At 42.4% G+C, this 26,418-nt stretch overlaps 1 protein-coding gene across 4 annotated transcripts in view; it reads left to right on the top strand.

Moving 5' to 3' along the window:
• The window catches only part of LRP8 (LDL receptor related protein 8), a 190,327-nt gene that overhangs the window by 138,125 nt on the left and 25,784 nt on the right, over positions 1–26,418 (top strand). For all 4 annotated transcript variants that reach the window (XM_074597009.1, XM_074597007.1, XM_074597010.1 and 1 more), the window contains exons 4-5: positions 7,101–7,229; positions 24,418–24,780. In XM_074597009.1, coding sequence (XP_074453110.1) covers positions 7,101–7,229; positions 24,418–24,780 — 492 coding nt within the window. The remainder of the gene's footprint in view (positions 1–7,100; positions 7,230–24,417; positions 24,781–26,418) is intronic.

Below are 26,418 nucleotides of genomic sequence, written 5' to 3'. Positions count from 1 at the left end.
TGTAGTGTCTGTGTTTGAAACATGCTTTTCCTATAAAAGCTACCTCACTTTTATTCTGACAGTGAGTCTGTATTTCAGTAATTAGGATTAATCCTGGGATTTTGAATTCCTGATTATTTCTCTCTGATCTCAGAGGTGATAATCACCAACGTGATAATCTGCACAAAAGCAAGGTACATGCTGCCTATTTTGGATGTGCTGAACCCTTTGTACACTAAGCTTATTTTCTCCCTTCAGTTTCTAGGTAGAGGAGTTGGGGACTCGTCCAAGAGTCCTAACCCATGCTGTTGTAAAGAAGCCTTTCTTACAAGTACGCAAGAATGGATTTACTAAGGGCTGTACTATGCAGTGCAATGGAGTTAAATCTGTGTAAATCCTTTTCCATTCCCCTGGGAACTTCTGAACATAAGTTGTCATCAAACAAATCACACCACAGAATCTAACTTTTATCAGTTGTATCAACTGTTTATGCTGTTTATGATACAATTTCTTGACCTTTATAGTTCAGTTTTCTTAGTAGCTTTTCCTAATCTGTCTTTTGAATTGCTTATAGTGATTAATGTTCAATGTTTAAACATAATGACCATAAGGTAATTATCCTTCTGTGCAAAAATAATAGATTTTCACTATTTCTCTGCCTTTGCATGCTCCCACAAAGGTCATTGCACATAAGTGTGTACTTACATACTCAAAAATGTTGAGTCAGGTAGCAGCAGTCCGACCTCCCAGGTCCTGGGAATCGGTGTTGTCAGCATGCCCCAATTCTGACCTGGACAGACCATCCCGTGCTAGCAGATGGATGGCTCAGCTTCTGTGCCTCCTCTGCCAACAAAGGCATCAATTGTGGTGGTGGCTGCGTCTCATTCCACATCTCTGCATGCTGTAATCTTAACTCACCTAAGCCACTAATCATCACATTCATTTTGGCCTGGGCTGGTTTCAACTAGAAACGTAAAGTTGCCTTTCTCTCAGTGATCTCAAGCGTATGGATAATACAGATGGTGAGCAACCCGAATACTGCTGCTGGATGCACTTGCGCTGGCTTTAGTAGAATTTGCAAGTCCACGTAAAGCTTGCTATCTCAGCAGGCTGGTGCTCACACCATGTTGCTTTACGTGACACAAGGGGAAGTTCACTGCAGAATCCTGACCTTTTCGCAAAGAATTCTTTGATTAACATTCCCCATATAACGTGTTCTGTCTTTGTGTATTGCTAACACATAAATCCATATGCAGGCACTCAGCAAAGCTGTGGGCTCAGGGGAGTTCCTGTGCAGTCACACTGTCTGTGCTTTGTACGCTAATGCCAAAGAAGTTCCGGAGATGCATCTACCATGGATGTTGCTGGCCTCGTGCAAACACTTCTCACTGTAAATGAGGCTCTCGTTTGGTATTGTTTGGTTTGGCACAAGGAGGAGATAAGGGGGATTAACTAAAGATAACAAATATGATTACATAATGCTCTTTAGCAGAAAATCTGTTGTGTCTCGCAGGGTTAAGTGAAGTAAACTAAGGCAACAGCAACCCGTCCTGAGCTATGGAGTGAACTAGTGGGTGAATAGGGTAGAAGTCAGTGTTCCTAGGACCCACGGTGAGGTGAGAGAAGAGACAAGGGAAGAAAAATGCCAGTGCAGACACACCTTTAGCTGTGATAGTCATTTTAAGTCACAAGATGGACTTTGAAATTTTTTTTTATGCTCCCCTAAATACTTCAATGGGAAAGTGTCAGATGTAGGTCAATAGTGAGTGTAGACTGGTGTATACATTGATATATCTCTCTCCATATACATATACACATATACATAAAAAAAACAACTATACATGCAGACTTCTGACTGAGATGTTTTTCTGAATCACAAATCTCCAGGAACTGGGAATACTGAGTTCTGAATTTCCCTAAGCAATCTCTACCTGCCAGCTCCCTTCCTCTCTTCTGAACAGTTGCTTGTTTAACAATTGTGCTTGTTTTGGTTGGAAACATACTAGTACTGTCGTGTACATGGGCAGGTATGAACGTTTATTTTGTTCTTCGTACATCTCTGAGATAGGACTGCCAGCAATGACAAAAGATTTAAGGGCCGTATTTGAGGAGGGGACGTCCTTGTTAAAAACCATTCCTTTAAAAAAAAAAAGCTGACAACTAAATCATTGCTGGAGGAAAGAGGGAGGTAGGAATTTTAAGTTCCATGATAAAGGTGGTAGTGGAAGTCTTCCAGGAACAATTTATTGGCATGTCAGAAATGAATTAAACCATTTTAGTGTGGTATTTTCTCTGTTGCAGAATGAAATTTTGGGTTGGGATTTTTCTTCTGTAGAACCTGGGAAAAACACGGGGGGGCAGTCTGGAGAGGATGGGGAGTTATTTCAGCAAATATAGAGAGACTGTTCAGACCTGTAAGATGATGTATTTCCACAAAGGGCGTTCTTTTCAATCTGCTGATGAAAAGTCTTGTGGGTTTCCCACCAGTAGAAGCCACTTAATTACATTTTGTGTATGCTCTTAGAGTACCTGTTTGGTGAGAACCTGACAAATGGTCTTCTGAAAGTAAATCAATTCTGTTTTCTTGGGCTTTCTTGAATATACATGATGTCCGGAGCCTGAAAAGCACAGCAGTGGCACAAGAGGAAGCAAACAGTGGGGCGCCAGTTAGGCTCTATGGTTCTCTGAAAGACTTTGTAGCCTCCTGTAAAGAAAAAGAAGAATGTGCCATTGGCGGTAGTGAGTAAATGGAACCTTCTTGTCTTCTTTGCTCTTGTCTCCTTATAAATAAACCATTGTTGTCCATCCTTGGCATTTGCAGTTCATTGTGATAAATTGGTCTTGATGTGTCTGACATTTCAACCAAGTTGTTTAATGGTGCTTTTCTGAAAAGGCAGATCTTGCTATAACTTGCATTGGTCCTGAATATAACCAGGGTAAGAGCACTCACCATCACGTACAGCACTAACCCTTTCCTTTCTGGGTAGATGAAGAGGAAAGCAGGAAGTAAACATTTTGGTCACGTCAGCCCAAGAGGCCTGGGTTTGTGTAAGCAGTGTGCAGAAATGTTAAGTCTGGATTGCAATTGCTAAAAGCTCATTTCATAGCATGGACAGCAATGTTGAGTTCACTTGCACTGCTGGAAGCATCTCTGGGGGGTGGGGAGAAAAAAATCCCAACTTGCTGAAATAACGCAGAAGTATTTTCATCAAAATTTTGCTTTGAGTTTTATGCAAGATCCCCCTATCTGTTATCTGCCAGGATTTACAAGTTGTTGGCTATCATGCAACGATTGCTTGGGTGCAGAAACCACAGGAACACAGAGATTTGATGAATTGTGACCAACGGCAGCTTCTGGTGCTGCCTCCCTGCAACTTCAAGCTTTGATTTACATTTTTTAAATGTCTGTAATTACTCTGTCAGAAAAGTGATTAACATAACACAGAGATTTTTTTTCCGTAAATAGGAACCTTCTGTCCATACCTTTCCAAACCTTTCAGCTTCCCAGAGCTATTACCTGTCTGCACACAGCGGCCAAGCAAAAGTAATAACAAATACTTTATACCAATAATACCAATAAATAACCTTTTTGCTGGTTAATGATCCCGGTGTGTTATGATACCATTTTATAATTATATCTCACCTTCAAAATCAGGAGTGTGGAAAGTGTTCTCACCTGTCTTGACCCACTTAGTTCTTAATGGAGTTTTACTACAAGGATGAAAAAGCTGGTCCTACTTGGCATTAAAACAAATTTTTCTTTCCATCACCACAGCAAGAAGAACTAGAACAATTTTTTGGGATGTGGACCAATAACCTGATTAACAAATTTCTTCAAGACTTTCTCTGGTCTCCCAGTTTTCCTTGTTCTTGAACGTGCTGCACCAATGCAGACAGGAGACAAACTTTCAAAGTGCAAAAACATGGAAAGCCATTTGGAGTAGTAAATCTAGTGAGGAAATATATTTTTATCCTATGTATTCTAAGCATGTAAAAACATGTTTTAGAGCACAGGGTGGCCTAGAAGGAAACCTCATCACAGGGCCCAACCTGGCATTGAATGGAGGGGAGAAGATGGTCTCAGCAGGGTGCAAGTGTTCTGTCTCGAACAGCCATGTGCAGGGTGGGGGGAGCAGGGACCTCCTTGCCCCAGCAACAAACCCCATCTGCCTGGTCCTCTGAATCAGCTCCTCAGCAGCAGGGCTGTGGTGGTGAAGCCATTTGGGAGGGAGCAGCTGGGTTTCTGTGGCCATGGAGCGGTGCACCTCAGAGCTGAGAGGCTTTAGAGGCTTTGGTGGAGGAATGCAAAGCCCAGGCAGCTGCTGGAGACCCCAGCCACGTCATCCCTCTGTATGGTATTTGTGATAAAAAGCTGTTTTCACCGACACTGCTTGGCAGGTCCCTCAGAAGACAAGGCAGCCCTGCTGCTGGGGTTGGGATCCCTTCCCTGCAGCCAGGCGTTGTTCCCCTCTCACCTCCCCAGGCCTCCTGTGCTGCCTGTGGCCATCCCTGTCTCCTTCCCAGAAGTTGCTGTCTTCTCCTCAGAATTGCCATCTAGGCACGTGAGGGCTGGGTAAGGCTGGCAGAAGCAGCATTTTTGGGGTGCAAGCCCTCTGTGCTGAGGGGCTGGGGTGCTTCTAGGCCAAGTGGAATATTTTAGCTCCATTTTTTCTTGTTTGAGGGGGCTGCTGGTTGCCAATAAACTGTCACCGAATTTGTTTTTCCTTCTGTATCCATGAATTATTTGGGCATGTTTAAGGATGGTGGACCCTGGAGTACGGCTCTGGGATGATATCTGGAGTGGCTCAGCCGTGGTGAGGCATGCCAGCTTCCTCCAGGGCGAGGGCAAGCACCTTGTTGTGACACCATTTTGCACAGTTGGCAAGTGACCCGTTTTTCAGACGTGCTGTCTGACTTGTGTGGAAGGACGCGAGTGCTCAGCGCCACCGAGCGTCCCTGCAGTCGTGCATTATAAACCAGCAGCTTAGAGAGACCAGGGCTGAGCGGCAAATCCAGGACACAGGTCCTGGCCTGTGGCAGGGCACCGATCTGGGCTGGCAGATCCCTTTCCAATGTCAGGTGATTTTTATTACTGACCGGCTGGTAAATATTGAAAAAGCCTATGTAAGGATCCCTTTTTACGCCCCCACTCTGTAGATCGTGCAACATTCATAAATGTTATTTAGGTATGCAGTGAGCAAATTTCAACGAAAGTGCTGTCTTGCCTCAGGGTCATAAAACTTCATTACGTTCGTTATTAACTGTCTGTCTGTGGCAGGACCTAATTTGTCTTGATATATTGGTTGCCCACAGCTTCTAGAAACTGCTTCTTAGAGCACTTCAAGGTGCTAAGACCAAGGAATCCTTGGATTAAATGGCTCTGCTTTCTAAGTGGCTGATTGACGCTTTGGGGCTGTAAGATGCCCCGCTCTGGCCTTCTTGTGCAGGTGGAAAGGGAGAGGTATAATTTTCATCCTCTTTTGCTCAGCACTTGGGAAGCTGATTGACTTTGCATAAATACCTTTACCAGGGCAGGGTAATGTGAAAGTTTTAATTCAGAATTCAGGTTTCTCCCTTTTCAGTAGACCTGCAGCCATATATGGCATTATCATCATTAATACCAATGGAAGAACTATTTGAAAACATACAGGGTTTTTTTAAGAGATAAATTGGTCTGTTTAATAAGCAAATCCTGAGAAACTGGATGATGATTCCAGAATACTAAACAATTGTATAAACCGTGGAACATTATGCATTTGAGCAGCCTTGTCACAATAAATGTAGATCTGTTGCTCTTTACACTAGTATGAAAAAAAAAAAAAAGGAATTTTGGCAATGCAAAATAGTTATAAGAGAACGAGCTTCACAGCTTACTTGGTTCCAGATAAATTTTGCAGATTTTTTTTTTCGTATTTGTATTCTTGCACGTACTGACTGGGGTTTTTGCTTCTGCAGGTCGTCCCGTGTCTCCATGTCTTAGATCATATTTGCCTTTAATTTTTAATATGTGTGAGTTTGTGCTTGTGCTTTCTGCTTTTTCACCAAGTTTACTGACCATAATTTGCCTAGATCATTACATTTAGAAAATGCCTTGCAATACCAAACATGTAAGTAAACCCTTATACTAAAATTGGGCGATTCATATTTCCTGGCTTGGTTTGAGGTAGTATTTTCAGAGTAGTTCGTCCAGTACTAGTGCTGCTGTGTGCAGGGTGCTAGTGTTTTAATGATAGCAAAAGCGTGGTGTATGGGGGTTTGAGGCAGTCGCAAACAGGCCGTGCTGTTGCTGTACTGAGCATTGCTGAGTATTCCCATCCTTCTGCCAGTCCTTCGACCAGCCCTAGGTTCTTAGTTGAAATCTCTGTTGATCTATTCAGGCAACTCTGCCAGTTCATTGTCGTTGAATTAAGCTTCAGAATAAGACTGAGGGATGGTATTTGTTTTATTTGCATATGCCTGTACAGTTATGTCCCTGGAAGGGATTGGCTGGGTCAGGCACAGGCTGGAAGGACAGGAGGGTCCTTGTTTCTGGGGAAGCCGGTGCAAGGAGACCTGATTCAAAAGGCAGCAGCATGTTGCAGACAGGAAAGTGGCAGCACAAAGCTGGGCACTTCTAGCCCGTGCACAGGTGAGATGGCAAGGAGAAGGTGGGAAAGGGCCACCAGGCCCCAAGAGTGCGTAAAGAGCCACAGGGCCTGTGCACAGTTTGCTGCGACTTGGCATCACTGGGATGGCCAGAAACGAGAGCCTGCCTGCAAGAAAATGCTAGGTAGGAGAATTTGCATACGAATCTGACTTCTGTTCCTCTCCCCTAATTCCTTTTGAGTTTAAAGTTCAGTTTCTGGGATTTTGTTGAAATAAACAGTGGCACTTTTTTGCGCCCCCCTCTTTTTTTTTTTTTTTATTTTTTTCATGTAAAAACATTGTGATCTCTTTTGGGGAACACATACAGAACATGTAAGCAGCCATACCTCGAAATCAGTGTTGACTTGGGATTTCATTACAATATGTTTCAGGATTGAGCCATACAAAATAAAAGTAACTTTAAAAGCGCAAACAATGTTAGCAATGTCTAGAATTATGTTTAACTTGAGGTTTTTTTCTTTATTTTATTTTTCCAGCCAAGCAAGTATGTCCAGCTGAAAAAATTAGCTGCGGAGATTTAAGCAACAAGTGTATCCCGTCGTCCTGGAGATGTGATGGGCAGAAGGATTGTGAAAGTGGTATTGATGAGGCTGGTTGCACTCCTGGTGAGTTAGACTAATACTTTAATATGTATGCAACATCTCCCTTTAGGACTATAAAAGTCCTAGAGTGACTATTACAAATTGCATGTAAAGGGATGACTTTTCCTGCCAACAAATTCATCCACTCTACATTTGCAATGCTAAGCAGTGAATTTGGGAAAAAGAGAGGAAAGAAGGATTCTCCAGTTGGAGCTGCCTGGAGAATATGAAGTGAGGTCTGTGCAGAATTAAGTATTCTTTTACTGCTGTTGCAGAATATAGTTTACTACTGTTGCAGGATATAGTTAGTCAGTTTGGAACATGATTATCAGGGTTAATACCCAGATGATACAGAGAAGACTTAAATAACAACGTTCAAACCTTCCTCTGTGGTGAGCATCTTGCTGCCATGTCCTTCCTCCTGCAGAGCATAGCCCTATAGGCTTAAATTAGCTTCTGCTGGAATATAATAGACAGGCCTGGACACTTCGTCATTAATAGCTTGTTGGTTTCACTGGACAGAGAGAGAATGATATACTATTTACTGTAACTGTTTTAAATTCAGTCCCTAAATGGCCATTGCCTTTTATTAGGCCTTTCTCTGCTGAATGAAAGAGCTCTTTAACAGCGTTTTCCCTCTGTGAAAACTCCTACACTGTGTGTAATCAAGCCATTTCTCAAACTGTCTTTTTGATAGACTAAACATATTTAGTTCTTTATGCTTCTTGTTGTCAAATTTTTTTTTGAATGAATGCTTGACTCATTTTTGTGGCTCCCTTCGGTATCCCAGCTGATTTTCTTTCTTTTTATACAGACCACCAGAACTTAGGGAATATCAGTCTTACCAGTCTGTGCAAACGTAAAATCACCTTTCTAATACTGTTCTTATGTAACTCTGGTGTTATTAAATTCTTCGTGTGCAAATGGTCCCAGGCTATTAAGACGCTATCTCATGCTCTGTAGTTATTCACCCATCCATCAATATTTCTGGTGTTGATTTCTGCTTATTTTTACTTTCAGATTACTGATAAAAGGGTTGAATGATTACATGCAAGCACATATTGATGTTTCTTCATTTGAAAACCAAATTTTAGACTCTAATACCCGGCCAGTTCATAATCCACATTATATCTTTTCATTGAAGTTGTGTTATGAAATATGGTTTATGTGAACATTTTGTGGTTCTGAGTAAAACACTGTGGATAAATTTATTTCTTTGCAGTCAGCTTTATCAAACAAAATCCTACCACCGATCTTACTGTCTGAGCAACCTGTTCCAGTGTTTAGCCACTCATAAATTTTTTTTTTCTTTGTCCTTTTTTACTTTTTTCCTTGTCATAACTCGTGCCCATGGCTACTTCTCCTTTTGCTGTGCACTTCTGAGAAGAATTGGCCTCCAGCTTTGCTGTATCACTCCTTTAGACATTGGAAAATTGCACTAAGATCTCCCTCTAACCTTCTCCAGGTTAAGCAAACCCATTTCCCTCAGCCCCTCCTCGTATATCATGTGCTCCAGCACCATAACCATCTTGATGGACTTCCACTGGACCCTCTCCAGGTTGCAAATGCCTTTCCTGTACTGTCAGGGTGGCACAAAGCAGGACATATTTCAGACAGTGTTTCAGATGTGACCTAACAAGTACCAGCTAGAGGAGAATAACCACTTTCCTCAACCTGATGGCCTCACTCTTGCTGATGAAACCCAGCGTGAGGTTTGTTATGTATGAAGCTCGTTATGAAGGTTCAATACGACTCACTAAGTCAGTTAACTACAGATTAGACAAAAAGTTTTTCAAAGTATCTCCATTCCATATTGTACATGACTCAGAGGTCCAGAGGTAATGGTAATGGGTTATTGTGCTTGTGCTGAGCCTGTACAGCATAGTTCCAGTTGAGTTGGCTCACATGGAAAAGGCATAGATTGCTTTACGTTGCCTTCTATTTCTTGTGGAATTAAGTGCATGTGCGTGGACAATTCCTAAGTAATAAATTACTATGATGTGGTAAGTTGGTTATGTGCTTAAACCTCTGCTCCTGTGTCATTTAAGCTAATGATATTTTGGCAGTTTTCAAAAGTCTTTTATTTGATGATCTTTGAAGTCCCTTTCAACTCAAACCATTCTGTGATTCTTTAAACTCTTGGTGTTCTCTGTATAGCATATGCGTTTATTTCCTTCGAATGGCAGGCTTGAATTCTGAACAAGTTCAGAAGAGAATTGTAACTGCTACTGAAAAATTATTCTTTTCCCAATAAGAGTTAGTGACGTTAAAACCATTTTTACACTGGAGGCTGCCTCCACTAATTTAATGCTGCTGCTGCTTCGACCAGTAGGAGTTGTCTTATGGAGTCTTTTATTTATAATAAAAATCTACTGAAATTGCTTTGAACTTCTTTTTTTCAAGGCTCTAGGTAACCACCAAAATAAATGTAAATATGTTCTGAATGCCATACAATTTCTGCATAATGATGCTATTAATGGATTTAGAAATAGACGATTGTTTCCCTTCTGGATGTTTCAGCATCTCTAGTCTTGCTTATCCTCCACAGGTTTAGTGCACATGCAGGTTCTTAAAATGGAAATTTAATCCAAGGACAAATTACCATCTTTTGATGGTTGTTGGGTAACTCATGTGAAATGAATTAGTGCACTTTCATTAGTTCCTTATGGTTGAGTGTTGTCCCCACGTAGGCTGCCACCTCGGTGGGTGCAGATTGGCAGTCTCTGCCGAGGGGTCGCTGCTGGGTCTGGATGTGGGATGGGCCGAGCTTTGACCAGGGGACCAGGCAGAAGGGCACTGACAGGCAAACTTGGAGCTTCCTGGGTGGATGCAAACATCAGAAGCTTTCAGTCCTAGGATCTGTCAACTCAGCACCTTTCAGAGGCATTAAATAATTCACTGTGAGAAAAACAGGAGGCACCGCTGAATGGCTGTAGTGGGAGCATTTTCAGTGAAGTTGCTCGTCAAATTAAGGTGTTTTCCTCATGGATGAGAACAAATGTGTCAGCCGTTTAAACTGTGAGAGCTTGTGGAGGATTGATAGCTATCCTCTCTTTTATCCAAATCTGATAAACCTCACTAAGCCTATCCGCTGATACTCTGTTAACATTCCCATTTCTTCTCTGTTTAGAATCCCGTTTTCTCTTATCTCAGTAGTACAGCATCCTGACAAAAAAAAATTAAGTCTGTTCCTAGGTTCAGACTCCTTTTTTTTTTTTTTTTTTTTAACCTCTGCACTCATGTTTTTGTTCTCATTTTAAATGAAGCTTCAGCACTGACTGTCACCTGCAGCCCCTTGGAGCAGAGCTCCCTGTCACAGCTAAAGCTGTACCTCTCGCAGAGCTGACCAACTTGTCTATAAATAATATACCTTTCTGGATAAATGATTGGAAGGGAGTTTATTTGTGCTCAGGATAATTTCTGTGGTGAGAGCTTGCATGTGCAATATACAAGTGGAAAATGACTTGAAGATATTATGAGTGAGGGCATCCAGAAGAAAAAAAAACCCTAAGCTCTTTCTAAATCCATATTAATAAAGCCATTACTTTGAGCTAATGTGACACTTTAAACATATTTTAACTATGGATACTCCTATTTCTTGATAAGAATAACTGGCTCTTAGTATTATAATTCTTAAAAAAACTTAATATGGAGTTTATGAGCCTGCATTTTTGCATTGGTAATTTGTACCACTAACAAGATTGTGCTGGTATCCAGATACAGGAGCAGGGCCTGGTTGTGTTGAGGCTGTGCAAGTGCCTGTCCCTATGTCAAAATGTTCACGGTCTGAGTGACTGCAGGAGAGCACAGGAGAGGAAAACAGTAATTATGGTAGTAGTATCACTCATAACTGTAACAGCAGTGCAAGCGTATTATGGTTTTTCCTCCTATGTCTGCTTCTGGCCTCCAACAGCTTGCTTTTCAGATACTGTTCTGGATTTGATAATTCTTGATGGATTTTTCTTCTCAGCATTATGCAGTTGCTTTTTGAATCAGTATGAAATTTATCCAGCATACTCAGTGTAGGCACGGCAAGGCCAGCTGGAGGGAGAAAGCTGCCGTTCAGAAATTCAGAGACAGAAGTATAAAATGTGAATAACAGAATCTTCTGTTTGGGTTGGGTTCTCCTTTGTGCTTTGTATCAGCCACAGTTTTGGTGCACCTTGCACAGAAGGAAACAAACTGGTGCTCTATATCCCTCTCCTTTGCTTTTGCCCACTGTTGAAGACTTGCAGTTTCAATTGTGCAGTACTCAGAGTATCTTTCCTTCAAGGTAGGAGAGAATTTGCAGTCTTCTGTGCTGTCCTTGTGTAACCTCCTTCAGACAATGAGTTCAGCTGCAGTTAGCAAGGTCTGGACTTAACCTGAGTGCAGGTATGCCGAAAAAAAACGAAACCATCATCTCAAACAATGGATAAGTCAAATATTTCCTTTGAGCTTCTCATCTCCCCCTGCACAATCTAGCCCTAGAAAAAGCTAGCCCTAGGAGGAAGAAAAGCAAACTGTATTCATCTGAAATAAGGGTCCTGTTTGCCATGTCTGGAGTGAGAAACAACAATTTGATAAGTGAAATCCATTAAAATAAAAACTTGCGCAGAGATTTGTAAAACAGCCTTTGCTGCCCTCCTAGGCCTGGTCTGGTACCAGTATTAGGAAAGCAGTTATTCTCATAAGCAGTACAGCCACTGACCCCATCATACTGTTGAAGCCATTGTCAATGGATAGTAAGGCACTTTACTGTTGTTGTTCACCCATGAACAAGGAGGAAAAATGGTGTGATTTTCACTCTGTGGAAGAACTTCCCAAGGAAGCAATGGAAGCTGTGAATCACTTAACCTGCAGTGGATAAAGCACCAGTGATTAGGGACCCAGATTTGTGTCTGCACAGGCTGTAGTTGCACCGGGGATTAATTGCAGGTATTAATCCTTGCACGTAGGTAGCTAAGTGCCTGTCTTCCTAAATAATTTACTTCCAGCAGGTAGGCTTTAAGTCCACTGCTAACTTCCAGTGCACAAACAATTTTTGAAAATGCAAGCGTCTGCCTTTTTAAAAGAAAAAAGTGTATAAAAATAAAATTATTGTATTTTCAGTTATTTGGAGCAGAAGTAATTTGTGTCTTTACAATACTAAGTGTGTTGTAGTCATAGGTCTGGTTTAGTCCTCTAAAATAGACATCAACGGTTAGTAATGTAAGAGTAGTCTTGAGTTTGCTGGCTTGGAGGTGCTGCCTTCCTCTTTCTTATTTCCCTGGTTGAGCTTTTTTGCTCCCAGTGTACCTAACCTTTGTCACAATGGATTGGATGAGCTTAGGAATGCGTTTACTGAGACTAAAAAGAGAAATTAAATATGAGAGACCGTAATTAAAGCATCACAACTTGGGGTCAGTCTGGACTTACTAACTACTGCAGAACTTGTTAAATCTCGGCTAAGAGAGATATTAACCAGTGTTTTGTCAGCCGCTCAGAAATGCAGAGAGCATTTCAGCATGGCTTTAGAATAGAAGAGCTACCATCCTGTAGCAGCTGAAATGGGCATTGCACCCCTTTAATGCACACATCGCTTGTTCTTCCTGACAGGACTCTGGGGTGCTCAACAGAGAGAGCAAGGTTCTGGCCCCGTCTCTTCTGATTGTGCTACTGGTTCTCACCTGGACCACTTCTTGCACCCAGTATGGAAATTGTGTCTTGCAGATGAGGAGTTGGAAGTGTACCCAATAGTCAGATACAGTGAAATGATGTATTCATATTGATAGCATAATAAGCTATTTTCCCATACTGTGATTTTTTCTGCTTAACTATGGTGTAGAGACAGCAATCCGTGGGAACCTGTGCAAGTACCGGACATACTTATACTGATCTCGTAAAGTTGTCCCAGGGTGAAACCCAGGAATTCCTGCAGGAGTCTTATGACAGTGACAGCCTCACTACTGAGAACATCTTCTTTTGGACCCTGGTCTTCTGGCTTTTCATTGCTGACCATATATCTCAGAATTAGTTCTAGATTTTCAGCTCTATGATATGATATGCCAGATTAAAAGTAAACAAACTGGGTAAAGGTTTTTAAATTAATAAGGAAAACAACAGTAAGCACATTCTTGCTCAGCTGTAAGCTACATGACCTTGCTATGGTAGCTCACAGCCTTCAAATTTTCATAGTGTATATATGTATAACACTTATAAGATCCTCAGGGCAGAAACTTTTCACTGACTCCTTTCTGGCAAAGCTCCAGGCATATGTGTGATGCTCCATAAAAAGCAGCAATGCCTACAAGTAAAGGGTCCTTTTCTTGGAAGGTCCAAGTGCAGGAAACTTTCAGAGTCAACTCTTTCCAATGCTCTGCTCAATAGCCCTCGCATCACCTGAGAGCCAGTGCCAGAAGGCAGAATTTAAAGCAGGCTAAAGCTGGTCTCATCCCTCCAGCAGATCCACCTGGTGATGAGCCAGCTGAAGTGGAGAAATTACAAAGCTGATTTAAAGCCACCTTCCTCCACACTGCCCCTGCACTCACATGAAGTGACCTTTCTGTTGGCAGTTAAATCATTTTATCATCTTTTATCATTGTCCTGTTGCAATAAGGAGCATCGTGTCATCTCAGCATCATTTTCTTCTTGACGCAGTAAAAGGTACCTGTGTTTTGCATCTGAGTCATGCTTCCAGTGCTACTTATAGGGGTGCGAACATAGGTGGGGATAACGTAGCACTAATTTTATCTTCCTCTGCAGCATGATTAATACATGCATTCATCAAAGTTAGGAATTCTGTTACCTTCATTAACAGGCCAGGTGCACAGTGATGTACTGTTCCTCAGTCAGCTCAGAGGGAAATCAAACCCAAAGGAGTAGATTTTGCCACATATTCTCCCTGAGAAACCCACCAATTTTAGTCGGCTTAAAGCCCACAGTATTGCATTTGTGCCTGTAGAGGAAATATTTATCTACTGTCACTATTCGTGATTATTTCAGCATGTGATTAAAAGAGACATGGTTGGCCTGAAATTTCTGTCATTTTATAGAAGGTAGCTGTAACTTGAGTATACTTACCGTGGTGGAGGAATCTACAATTATTTCCAAGAATGGAGAGAAAATGACTGTAGATTTAACAAATGAAAGTCCTTCATAAATAAGATAAGGTAGCACAGCAATGATATCCTCTGGGCTTTACATGATGTTTAATTACTGGACAGCTGGAGGGATTAATGCTTGTGCATTATGCCCTGGCTCTCAGAAATTAAACATGTACAGCTGCCACTTTATCACTGCTTAAAGTATTAGAGCTCCTTCAAAAGCGGTAGTAATTGCAGAAAAATCCCCATTGTTATTTAGGAAAAATCTCAGCCCATAATCATATTTGTCCTGAGTTCCTTCAGAACAAAACAGCAAGAAAAATGAGATTGGTAGTTACCTTTAATTGCACTCTTACAGGAAAAATGAAGGTAGTTGCATTTTTAATATATTGGATGCTTGTTGTAATTAAATGTAAAACTGCATGAACTTAGATTAGAGGTAAGATAGTCAAGAATTAAACTCTAAAGCCATGGCCTAAGCTGTGCCAGGGCTCTACCTGCAGAAGGTTAGGGCAAAACGGCTTTATTTTCCATACTGCTGTCTCTTGAGCTTAGGTTTAAAGAAAGAACAGACATGTAACATTCTGCAAACGGAGTTTCCCAGTACAGAGTGGTGCCTCACTCACCCCAGCAGGCTTTGGTGGTGGCCTCTGCACATTTGCTCTGTGCTAATCCCTCAGTTACAGATAAATAGTCTGTATCGGTATGTTCCATGACTAATTTATTATTTAAAGCGTAATAGACAAAAACACAATATGAAAACAAGACCATTTAGAATTTGGTACTTCTACAATGTTCCCCTGAAGGTGCGCTAGGAGAAAAGAGTAGAGGCAAAGAACACGCTGCATGCACGCTCTGTCGCACGCACACAAGTCCTACAGCCCGCAAATGATAGTTTTTCACAGAGTTGTGGAAGAGTGGTGTGAAAGAACTGGTTTTATACAAATATTGTGGATAATTAAAACAAAAGCCTAATACTGCTGGACCGCATGTTACCTGTGCACACACACAAAAGCTTTGTCCTGCTGCTGTTTCTGTACTTTAGCTGGAGAAGTTGTCTCTGATTCTTCTTTCCAGTCTCATGTATCATGCTGTCAGAGGAGCAAAAATTGGCCTGTAGTTATGTTTATCTTCTGGGCAGTCTATCTTTCAACAGTTAGAGCTCTTGGAGTTGAAATAGCCAAGAAATTGCATCTCTTATTGCCAAATACAATTGTATTTCATGTCCCTGAAGTGCTTTCTTCATAAGAATGGAGCTATAATTCTGAGCCTGTTCATCCAAAAAGCAGGAATCCATTAGTTTTATGAAGGGAAATCGTCTGTAGCTGTCAGTGCCAACGATCGTGTTATGATGGGAGATACGTGGGTAGGACTTCCATCGTTCGGTGGCCATGGGTGCCTATGCGTTACACTAATTAACGAGTGCTTAACAGTTATGCTTCCTGAGCATATGATCTGAAGACTGAATCAAAATCAGTTAGCTTGAACTCAGTACAGTCCTACGCAGGAGAGGACCGTGTAATATTTGATGCAAAACCAAAGAAAAGCTGTTTTGTGAGTCATGTTAACGGATAAAGCAACATCTGAAAATTATCTTAGTGGCTGAAAAACACTATTTTTATGCCAAGGAAGATAAAATGGTTGGATTAACTTTGCTTATATCTTGCAAAGAAATTTTTTTATTTGATAAAATATAACTGGGAAAGTTTAGCTCACAATAAAAAACACTTCAATACACTTCTTTTTTCCAACAAGTTGAAAGTAATTGCTCATGTTGTAAAATTGATTCTTCATCTCAGCCCCAAATCACAAACCAAGCAAAGCGCTGCCTTCTATTTCAAAGCCACAGAAACTGAAGGGCAAATCCTAATGCCATAGAAATCTCAGTGCTATTAAAGAGAGTGCAGTTAGCACACGACCCTTACACTTTTAATTGCAGTGAGTGTCACTCAGTGCTTAAATTTTCCATTTGAGTAGAAAATCTAGGACATTTTTTTCTAAAAATGATTGCCGTTCTTTTGTGGAATTGTGGGTACATTATGTGCATACGTTGTTTGCATCGAATAATAGCTGTGCCCCCTAATATCACATAACTGAAAATAAGTAGGGGCTGGTAGTTTCCTGAAAAGTCTGTTAATCTCTCCCCCTCCCAAAACCACCACAGTCATCTTGTCTTTATAGACCCGGTCAATACAGTATGTGCTTCATAACCTGGAATCTGGCTACACTGAATTCTGCCAGTTGTCTCGTCCTGTCCTCAATGCTGCTTTTTTAAGGTACTTTTCCCTTCAGATCAGTTGCCTTGCAAACTCTTTCATTTCAAAAGCATGTTTTTAATTGTTACTGCACATACATTCAAGCTCATTTTGGATCTCTGTTCCTGGAGAAATGTGAGAGACGGTTGGGTAAACTGGGGGTGTGAGATGTGACAACTCTCAACGTTTGCCTTGTTTTGTGTGTGCTCCAGAAGAGTTAATACTGCCATTTTCCAAATGCAGTGAATATTGAAGTCTAATAGTGAAGCAAACTGCAATAAGAAGAAATACCAGAAATATCTCCTCTTACACAGAATTCCCATCAAGCAAAGTAAATTAGTGGAAATGGAGATTTTATGGGGCAGTGACCTCATTGCTTGCAATGTGAACGCTGCTTTGTCCCTCATTACTCAGCTGAGTTAAAACCCGTGAGCCCTTAGCGGCTGTAGCTGCCAGATTATCGTGCTGAAGCCAGGCTTTTCTGTCTGCCTTACCTGTTTGGCCCATTGGCTCAGAAACGTGTCCTGAGGGTGGCCAACGTGGCTTTGCTTTGCTCTGTTTCTCACAGATAGGCCTGTGCGGCGATTCCATCAACAAAGAATTCTAGCTAAGAATTTGGATTTTTTTCTTTCTCTGTGAGGTGTGCACAGTTTTCATGACGTTAGAGTGGCTGCACAAGCATTAGCGGTGCATGTAGCTTTGAAGTGTCAGTTGCTGCTCCCTCGTTCCTTATCTGCGTTCAATAAAGATAAGTATTGTAGATTGTTACAAACCTCCAGGATTCCCTTCTTAGTTACGGCCGTGTAAAAGACTCAGTTTATTCTGGTGGAACTGTTCGGTTTTCCAACTGGTTAAACTGGTGCCATCCCTCTGCTTGGGAACGTGTGGGTAAGGAGGAAGCGGCAGGCCAGCCACATAGCTGGGGACCGACAGACATCGGTTTGAATTCCTCGATTTTCCCAGTCAGAAAAAAAAAAAAAACAAACAGAGCTTGCAAGTTTTTGGAGAATAAAAGAAATTGTGCTGTCGCTTGCCAATGTGACTGAAGTGTAGCTTTTAAGATTCTGATGAATTCTCTCTCCTGAGCTGGACATAAGAAGCCGGAAAGCAATGGAGAAAAAAGGCAGTTTGTGTCTCTCTTAGCGGATGAGCACAGAGTGGAAGTCTGTCCAATGGATGGAAGGTAAGATCAATGGAGTAGGCTTTTCCTGGCAAAGTGTCTGCGATTTAAACTCTGCAATGGCAAAATTAACTCCCGATCATGCAGAAAGGTCTGTGCCGGCAGTTCTCGTAACCACAGGGAATCCTGCTGAATCCAAGAGGTCTGTGTACTGTAATGTGAGGGGTTTTGTGTACTGTCACAGGATCAAGTAATGCTCTGTTCTGGTTGCTGAAAGAATATTTATATATTCCTTAGAATTATGGAGTTTGTGTGATAATATTAGAGCAGCTGTTAGTTTCATGGATATTATCAGCTGTTTCTGAGGGATTTGCCAAATTGCTGTAATTTGTAAAATTGCCATTTTAATAAGCAAGTCATGTGTGAGGGAATAGGAGCGAGCATGTCCCGTACAGGTTCCAATTTTCAAAGTCAGAAAAGAAACCCACCAAACACATCCGGGCATATTTCTTTTTCCATTTAAATTTTGGGTAGTACCAAACGTCTCCGATCCTGATTCAACTGATTATATTCCAATCAGAATATAAAAGAGTAGTGATAGGTCTTTATCCCCACGAGATCCCAGTGGGGTGTCTTGGATTTTAGCAAAAAAGCTGTATGGTGTCAACCTTAAGCATTCCGACCATGCTGGTTTTGCTACCAAGTTGACGTATTTTACCCCTAAACCCTGGACTCACTTCTTCATATTTTGAGGCCATTTTTAGTCATTTAACCAGAAGAGCCTGTGATAAACTTCCTAACACTTTCCTAGTACAAAGTGAAATTGAGGAGAATGCAAGTATAAGTTAGCAACCTTATTGCACCTAAGTAAGAATAAAGACAGGGGAGACATTCAGAGAGTGCAAACCTTTTGTACATAAGCTGCTTCTCTCCATAAATTATGGGGTCATAATTAATTCTGTTTTCAGAAAATTAAACCACTTTGAATGAATATATGATTCTCAGGAAATATATTCTGAATCAGTAAATACGTTTTTGAACCAACTATTATTTATCAGCAGGGACTTTGGCATCTGGTTGCTCCATTATAATTAACTAATACTATGCAAATACTGCTGCAGAGAATTGAAAAATAAGTCATTTGTGTTTGAGGGGAGCAGTGTGGCGAAGGCAGTGAGCGCATGCAAATATTAATCTGCAAGAGTGCGTGAAATGGCTCCTTAGCTACATTAATGATTTGAACAATATCAGGAATTACTATTCCTCCTGCAGTCTTCGTCTATATGGGCTTTTTGGTATCAATCACCATAGCAACAACCACCGTTAGTAGTGAGACTGCAATTCAGCTGCATTATTCCCTCCACGGGAGGGCTGTCGTTTTTTCAGAGCAATGCGCTTCAAGGTCATCTTCATTTACCTCCATCTCTTTGCTGCCCTTCCAGGAGGGCAGCTTTCTGTGGGAAACTTGTCCTTCTAGGCATCAATCCGTGCTTTAAAGACTGGCATTTGACCCAAGATCTGTATGAAATATTCAGATATTTGGTAAGCACACCAATTGTCTGCAGACAAAACAAGTAATTTAGATACAATTAAGCCTGAAAATAAATACCAGTTAAATAAAACTAACATGATGACAAGCATTGGTAACTGGCCTGGGAGTTCCAACTTAATTTAGCCTGTCTGGACTCTGACCTCCTTATCCACAGTCCAGCTCAAAAATTAATTTATGTGGGCTGTGGTAAGCTGGGTTTGCACCTTGTGCAGAGTACCTGGGCAGATGGAGCACAGGTGTTCCACTCCTGCAGCCGTGTGGAGCTCAGATCCTAAACCTCACAGCTTAGGAGAGTTCCTGAAGTCCACCAGCCTCTCCTGCCAGTGTTAAAGCAGTGATAAATCAACAGCAGATCTCTCCCTCCCCAGTGCAAATTGTCCTGTGCCTTCTTTAGAAGATCCATTATCAGATTTAAGCAAACAAGAAATTTTGAGCCGCAGTATTTTAAGTTGCTTTGGGGAAGGTGTCAGAAAAATGCAGTGTAATAATTTGTCGTCTTTTCTTGTCTTCAGCATCAGTAATTGCTGTTATCCACTTTACCACAAATTTTACCAAAAAATAATCTTTCTTTAAGCCATTCATGTAATTTCAAGTGGAACTGACTTTTTTGGAGGAGAGACATGAATTAAATATCTGACTCTTACTGAAAAGCTAGGAAGTATTTAATTAAAGATTAGCAGTGACAGCAGTTATAGTCCATTGTACATAATTCCCAGCTCTTATTAATGATGGATATCCTGTTTATTTCATATTTTGAGTTTTATGCGGATTTGAGGATCCATGCTTGATAGAGACATCCATTGTAGAAATATTGTTATGTACAAATACACATTTTTTGAAGTTACAGTTCTCAAAGAGTGCTCTGTATCTTCAGAGCATTCTGCTTTTCTCTATAAGCACTTAAAAGCATGTGGTAGAATTATCTTAATTTTTTGGTGCAATGCCTGAGCTAAGATTGTCGCTGCTGCACCAGACTGCTCACTAAAGCCTCCGGTTAAATCCTGGCTCCAGGCAAAAGAGAAGCAGCCACTACTGAAACACTAACTCCACAACTGCAGTGTCGCTCTCTCTTTTTGTTAAGACTTCTTCTATCCAAAAACTGCTTCTGCTCCACTTCCCTCAATAGATGTGTCAAGGCTGCAGCTGGAGGCTGTGGCAGTTGCCCCCTATGTACTGGTATATAGTACAAGGCAGAAATTAATGCAGAACACCTCTAGTATATATTGTCTATAGGCCAAGGCACATGTACACTATCATTTAGATGTGATATTTTGCTTCCTAAAACTGTGAAGAACTTTAACAGATTACAGTACTCTACAGCATAGCTTTTGTAATTATTCTTGTTTATTGCTTTGAAGCCTGTTGGTTAAACACTTCTTCTTGACAAACGTTTCCAAGATTTCTACTGGGATCACTTCATATTTGAAGTAGGTTTTGCACCTTAGAGTACAACATTTATTAATTTCTTTGGCACTAAGGAAATCAAGCTAATATTTGTTTGCTTTGTTTTGCACAAATAGGCTTACACTAGGACAGGTAGCAAAATCAGAGAATGCAAACAAATTGCTCAAGTCAAAGAAGAAATACCCCCATGATCATTTAATTACTATTCACACGTTTTCTGTTGAAATGCTCTGGAGGCAGTGGAATGCTGTGGTGATGGGGCTGCCTAGGTACCCTGACAGATTTATGAAAGGAGATGTGAAGGAAACTGTCCCTGGGACTTTACTTCCCTATCCTCATTTCTCCAGGTGCTATGTAAGGATAATTTGTAGTGCTGCTTTTTATTAGGTTCTTCAAACCAGCACCAAACCCCGCAGAGGGGACTCCGAAGAGGACAAGCGTGCTGGCTCTTGCCTAGATACAGAGGGACTGTAAGCAGCTTTTCTCCTCTGTTGCCTGTTTGTGCCAGAGCAAGTCCCCGAGTGGCTGGAAGCTGCAGGCTTTGCTTTATCCTGGCATGCCCTGCGGATTTTAGCTGTCAGAGAGGATAACGGAAGGGTGAGAGGAACTGGGACGTTATCTGCCTTCCCGTGGCCAGCAGGAGAGCCAGCTGCACACGGAGGTGGACGCGTTCTCCGCTGGAGGCACGAGTGACCCGGGAGGAACTGTCCCATTTGAGCTGGCCTGAAGGTGGTCATTAGGTCAGTAAATGAAGAAAAGGACCTTTTTATTTCTTGAGTTCACCAGGAGGTGCGTAGAGCAGCCTTCTACAGTGAGGGACCATGTGCTCCCATTTGGCACTGCCACTGGCTGCTAGTACACGCACAGCAGTGGCCCCTGTGACAGCTCTAGTGGCTGTCCAGTGGCTTCCTTGTCGTGGCACACTGGTTGCAGCCCATCAGTCTTACTAGCTGTCCCAGCAGCACATGGCTGCTGTAGCTGCAGGCAGGAAGACGTGAGCACAGAGAGCTGCTCTTCTGCCTCCCAGCCCTTGTCCCAGTGCAGGTGATGCCCTGTCTTTAGCTGCGCCAGTGAGTTGCAGAGATTGATCCCCACCTAAGGACTGTGGTGGCGGGAAGGGGGAGTTAGCAACAGCCAGGCTGCTGTGCTTGTTCAGCAGAGGGAGAACTTGTAGTCTCTAGTGCTGTCATCACACTAAATTTAATTTTTAAAGAGAAATAAAATAATCATGACCGTGCAATTTTTCTAGCTAGTAATTCACAAGCTTCACTGAGAAAGTCCTCATGAGAGGTTACAAAAGCTGAACTGCTTCTATTTTCTGGCTGCGATTATCCATAATTTTATATCTGTACTGGGATTTGTAGGTGCAGAGGAGGAGCTTTTGTGCAAACTTCCATTGTCTGTATCCCACGCATATGTTTATCAGTCACTAATTTGCCAATGCAGCAGGTTTCTGAAGGGAAGTGCGTACAGACAGAAGGAGGGGTGGAGGTGGGACCAGGAATACAACGAGGGAAAAAAGATGGGCTTGTTACAGTTGGGGGAAAGGAAATTAATGCACATTTGGAGTGTGAAAATCATTGCAACCTTGCCCAAAAATTAGGGATCAAAGGACTACGCAAAATTTTGCTCAGTGATCAGTTTCTGAGATTCATCAAAATAATGCCAGAAAAGCAATTTCTTCTTCTTAGCCTTGATCTGTTACAGAAACTCTATGTAGCCCTAGAAATATTGCTGTTTCTTATTTCCTTTTTTAAATAGATTGGTAAGATTATAACTGTTACCTTAGATTTCCACTTGGCATCATCTGAAAAGAGTGTTAGGTTATTCATCTGTGTACTGATCAGTAGGTTTAATAGGTTATTTTATTTCTGGTTATGGGATAAGGATTGAAAAGTATGCTCAGTGAAGAAAAAGAGCAGAATTTGGGTGAAAGCCAGAGCATTTTAATGGTCTCAATTCTGCCATGCGAGAGGGTTTTTTCAGATGCTTTTCTACCCGATTGTGCTCCTATTTCACGTCCATATGAGAGAGGTATTCATCTCCTAATATTAGTTGTCTGATCTCAGTTCCCTCTCTTTGGAGAGGAGAGCAGCATTGGCCCCTCCAAGGGACAGTTCTTATCCCAAGGTAGGTGTCAGGAGTTGGCTGTTGAGGGCATCTCTCTACATCCAAAATACTCTGCTGACTACAGAAGAAGCCTGAGCAACCAGCCTGGACCGGATGATACTTTGGTGTCTAACACTAGATGCTCCTTTGGTGACCACCCTCTGTTGCATTTAATTATTGATGTCAAATTGGGCACACAGCGGAGTGCAGCTGAGATTCTCTTTAACATTTATCTCTGTCGGAGGGTCTTGGATCGTGGCCAGTGCATGGTAGTATTGCAGCAAGGAAGGCAAACCTCTTCCCTTCTAATTAGGCAGATTGCTACTCTGGTAGACACAGTAACATCTGGAAAACCTGGGACTAAGTAGGACAGAGCACAGGGCAGGAGGGGAGAAGTATATATATTGTCATGCTCTGATGTAAAACTACAGGCTGCTTAGTTTAACGGAGAGCCTGGGAAGTTTGCGAGCTAGAATGTAAATAGGTGTCTGTGTACAAGTGAACGTGTTCTTAATTGTTAGATAAATAGATTTTCATTCCCAGGTATAAAACAGACATAGTATTTCAGTAGAATACCACTGGGTTCCTGTCGTTGGCTGGAAGCTGGGGTATGACAACTCCCTTTACAGAGATTCTGCTGCTGTCCAGATGCACTTGCCATTGCCGTGTTTGGTACAACCTGAACTGTGTGGTTTATCGTAGGGGCTCTGCAGATATGACAGTAAATAGTTCCGCTTTTGAAGACAAAAAGACCCCCCAAGTGCAATGTTAAAAAAAAAAAGATAATTGTAATTTATTTGTATGTATTTATTGTACTTGTAATTTATCAAAGCCATAACTTTCCTGTAGACGACTGATACTGCAGAAGCAGAATTCTTTTTTAAGTAACTACATAAAAGTACTTGTGGAGAATTTCTTCCAGGGTTTTGTTTCCCCCACACCTTGATGAAATAAAGGGATTGTGAACTGCACATTGTTGGAGTACCTGAAAGTTTAATTTGATCAGGCTTCTCTGATTCAGCTGTCCATTAGGCTTGCAGAGGAGAGTACTCCACTCAGCTTCCTATCTGACAAGCGCCTCATTTGTATGTTAATGTTGAGTTGTGATTTCCAGGGAAGGCATTCAGTGTGTTGTAAAGGGCCTTACTGGCAGATTGCAGCTAAATTGATGCTCGACTCACTAAATATTTACCCTACACATCCCACTTAATATGTCCAAAACCAGGCACACTGTGAAATCCTGAAACCTGATTCTGTGCTTGTGAAAGTCAGGAAGCTGATAATGTCAATGCCGAGCAAAGCGAAGCACTGTGCGAGTCCACCGGCGTGTGCCAGCACACCTCCAGCCTGCCCTGCAGCCTTCCCGCTCCTTCCGTGCTGTCACCCCATACACCCGGCCTCAACACCCGGGCAGCGCTGCAGCTGGCCCCCACTTTTCCTACCTGCAGTTCTCGCAGCCCTACTGCCCCTTCTTCAGGGCTACCCGTGGCCCCTAGAGGATGCATCCTATGGCACGGTTGGGGTGATGACCACTGCGTCTTCACCTGCTCTTTGCCATTAGGAAAAATGTTTTGGGTTAGGACAGCCCAGATAATGCTTTTGTGCTCTCGCCCTCCTGCTGTCTCTGATATTCCTAATGTGCTAAAGCTGGCACAGTGGTGAGGGGTGGGTTGGAGACCTCACAGCTCACCTGTTTGTTTTTCCCAAGCCTGTTCTCCCAATGAGTTCCAGTGCAGTAACAAGTCCTGCATCTCCATCATCTTCGTGTGTGACGGTGACAATGACTGTGGGGACGGCAGTGATGAAAGAAAATGCTCCCCTCTGACCTGCAACCCCAATGAGTTCCAGTGCAACAACAGCGTGTGCATCCCAGAGCTGTGGGTCTGCGATAACCAGCCGGACTGTGAGGATCAGTCAGACGAGTCCGTAGACAAGTGTGGCTACGATGCCAAGGCCCTCAACACCTGTGCGGCTCATGAGTTCCAGTGCGGCAATGGTGAATGCATCCACCTGAACTGGAAGTGCGACGGGGACGAAGACTGCAAGGACAAGTCTGATGAGCAGGATTGCCGTGAGTGTCTGCAGGGGCAGGGCAGGGCTGAGGGCTCTTCTTTGTTGGGGAGAGGGGCCAGAAGGCTGCTGTGGGCTGTGTTCTAAGCAAGTCTTTGATGTCTATGCAGCAGCTGTGTGCCTGACAAGGAGCGCTTGTTTCCCAAATCGCATGGCTGGGTGCCCGACCCAGCAGGGTCAGGTATATTCCAGACTCCTTTTATGCTTTTTCCTTGAGGATTCAGAGAGGAGGTGCAAGAGCTGTTGAATGGTGCCTTGCCTCAGAAGAGATCTGTTTCACTAGAACGACAAGGAATGGAAAATGGGAAAAATGTTCAAAGCCCTTCTGGCTGCATGGTGGGTCACAGCCTGGAGGTTAGAAGCCGCCATGCTAAAGGGAATACATGATCAGCAGAAAAAAAATAATTAGTTTTCTGCCTCTGAAGTTAGAGTATACTGAACAAGGCAGTCAAGAGCAGCACCTCTGAAGAATCCAGTTTGAAATGCACTTTGAGCTTGGCTTGATAAAGGCACAGAGCTAATAAATAATGGATTTCTTTTCAGCTGGCTTTATGCATTTAACATGGTGTTGTTGGTGTTTGTGGTGTTTTGAATGTCTCATCCGTTTTTAGCCACTAAACTGTTCAAGCTGGTCACTTACCTGAGGAAGGGGAGAGAGACAGACAAGAAAATAAGAGCAAAATGTTTTGCTAAAATATTTATAATCACAAGATTGAAATAAAATAAAATATTTACATAGCTGTGTATATTTAGCAGCTCTGACATTGGGCCACCTCTGGGGAAGAAGGCAGCAACCAGCTGCAGAAAACAGACATTTTTGCAAAAAGATACCTAACAAAATTTACCATTTTTGCCAGCCCCATCTTTTCATAGACGTGACAACACTGAGCCCAGGGTGGGGAGCTCAGAGCAGCTGTGTGGGAGAGCCCTTCAAGGAGCAGGGGATCAGACTCACTCCTGGGCAGAGAGAGGCAAATGTAAATTCAGTGGCTTCTTTAGCAAGTGGAGGAGGATGTAGTAAGTCCTGGACACCGCTTTTTACACTGCAGGAGAGCAGGGAGATGTGCCACAGGTAACCCTGGAGCTGCTGTGCCTTTGAAAGAACCAAGGACTCTTAAAAGAGAGGTGAGAGCAGAGTAGGAGAAGCCAAATATGTTTTGTTAGGAAGAGAGCAGCTTCGACTGAGTAGGGATGGAATAGGTAGGATGTCTTTTCCGTCATCTCCAAGAAGGTGTTACAAGAGCTGACAGAGTCCTTGGGCAGCAGGTACCCAGGCAATACTTCCAGGGTCTGACGTGCTGTCAGCACAGCCCCTGGCAGGCAGCATCGCACAGACAGTGGAATCAGGAGACAAAGTTGGTTCCTGGCATCCATTTCAGTGTAAAGTGACAATAAGGAAGCCAGGCAGGAGCATGTCCAACAGGGACGTGCACCACTAGCTGGGTCAGCCTGTGTTATTTGGTGCCTATTTTCATTCCAGACTTCCTGCAGACAATCCTGTACTTGCATCTCCTCCGAATCAGGAGGCAGTGGCTAGGCCTGTGTTACAAACACAGGTGAAGAACTGGTGTCTGGCACAGGCTGCTTCCAGCAAGAGAACCTATCTGTGTCCCACAGGTTGCATTCCTGAAGTGACAGT

Source organism: Larus michahellis, chromosome 8 (assembly GCF_964199755.1).
Source record: "Larus michahellis chromosome 8, bLarMic1.1, whole genome shotgun sequence".
In the NCBI taxonomy this organism is placed as follows: Eukaryota; Metazoa; Chordata; class Aves; order Charadriiformes; family Laridae; genus Larus; species Larus michahellis.
The sequence above is the reverse complement of the archived record's forward strand: the minus strand, read 5'-3'. Positions and strand labels throughout refer to the sequence as shown.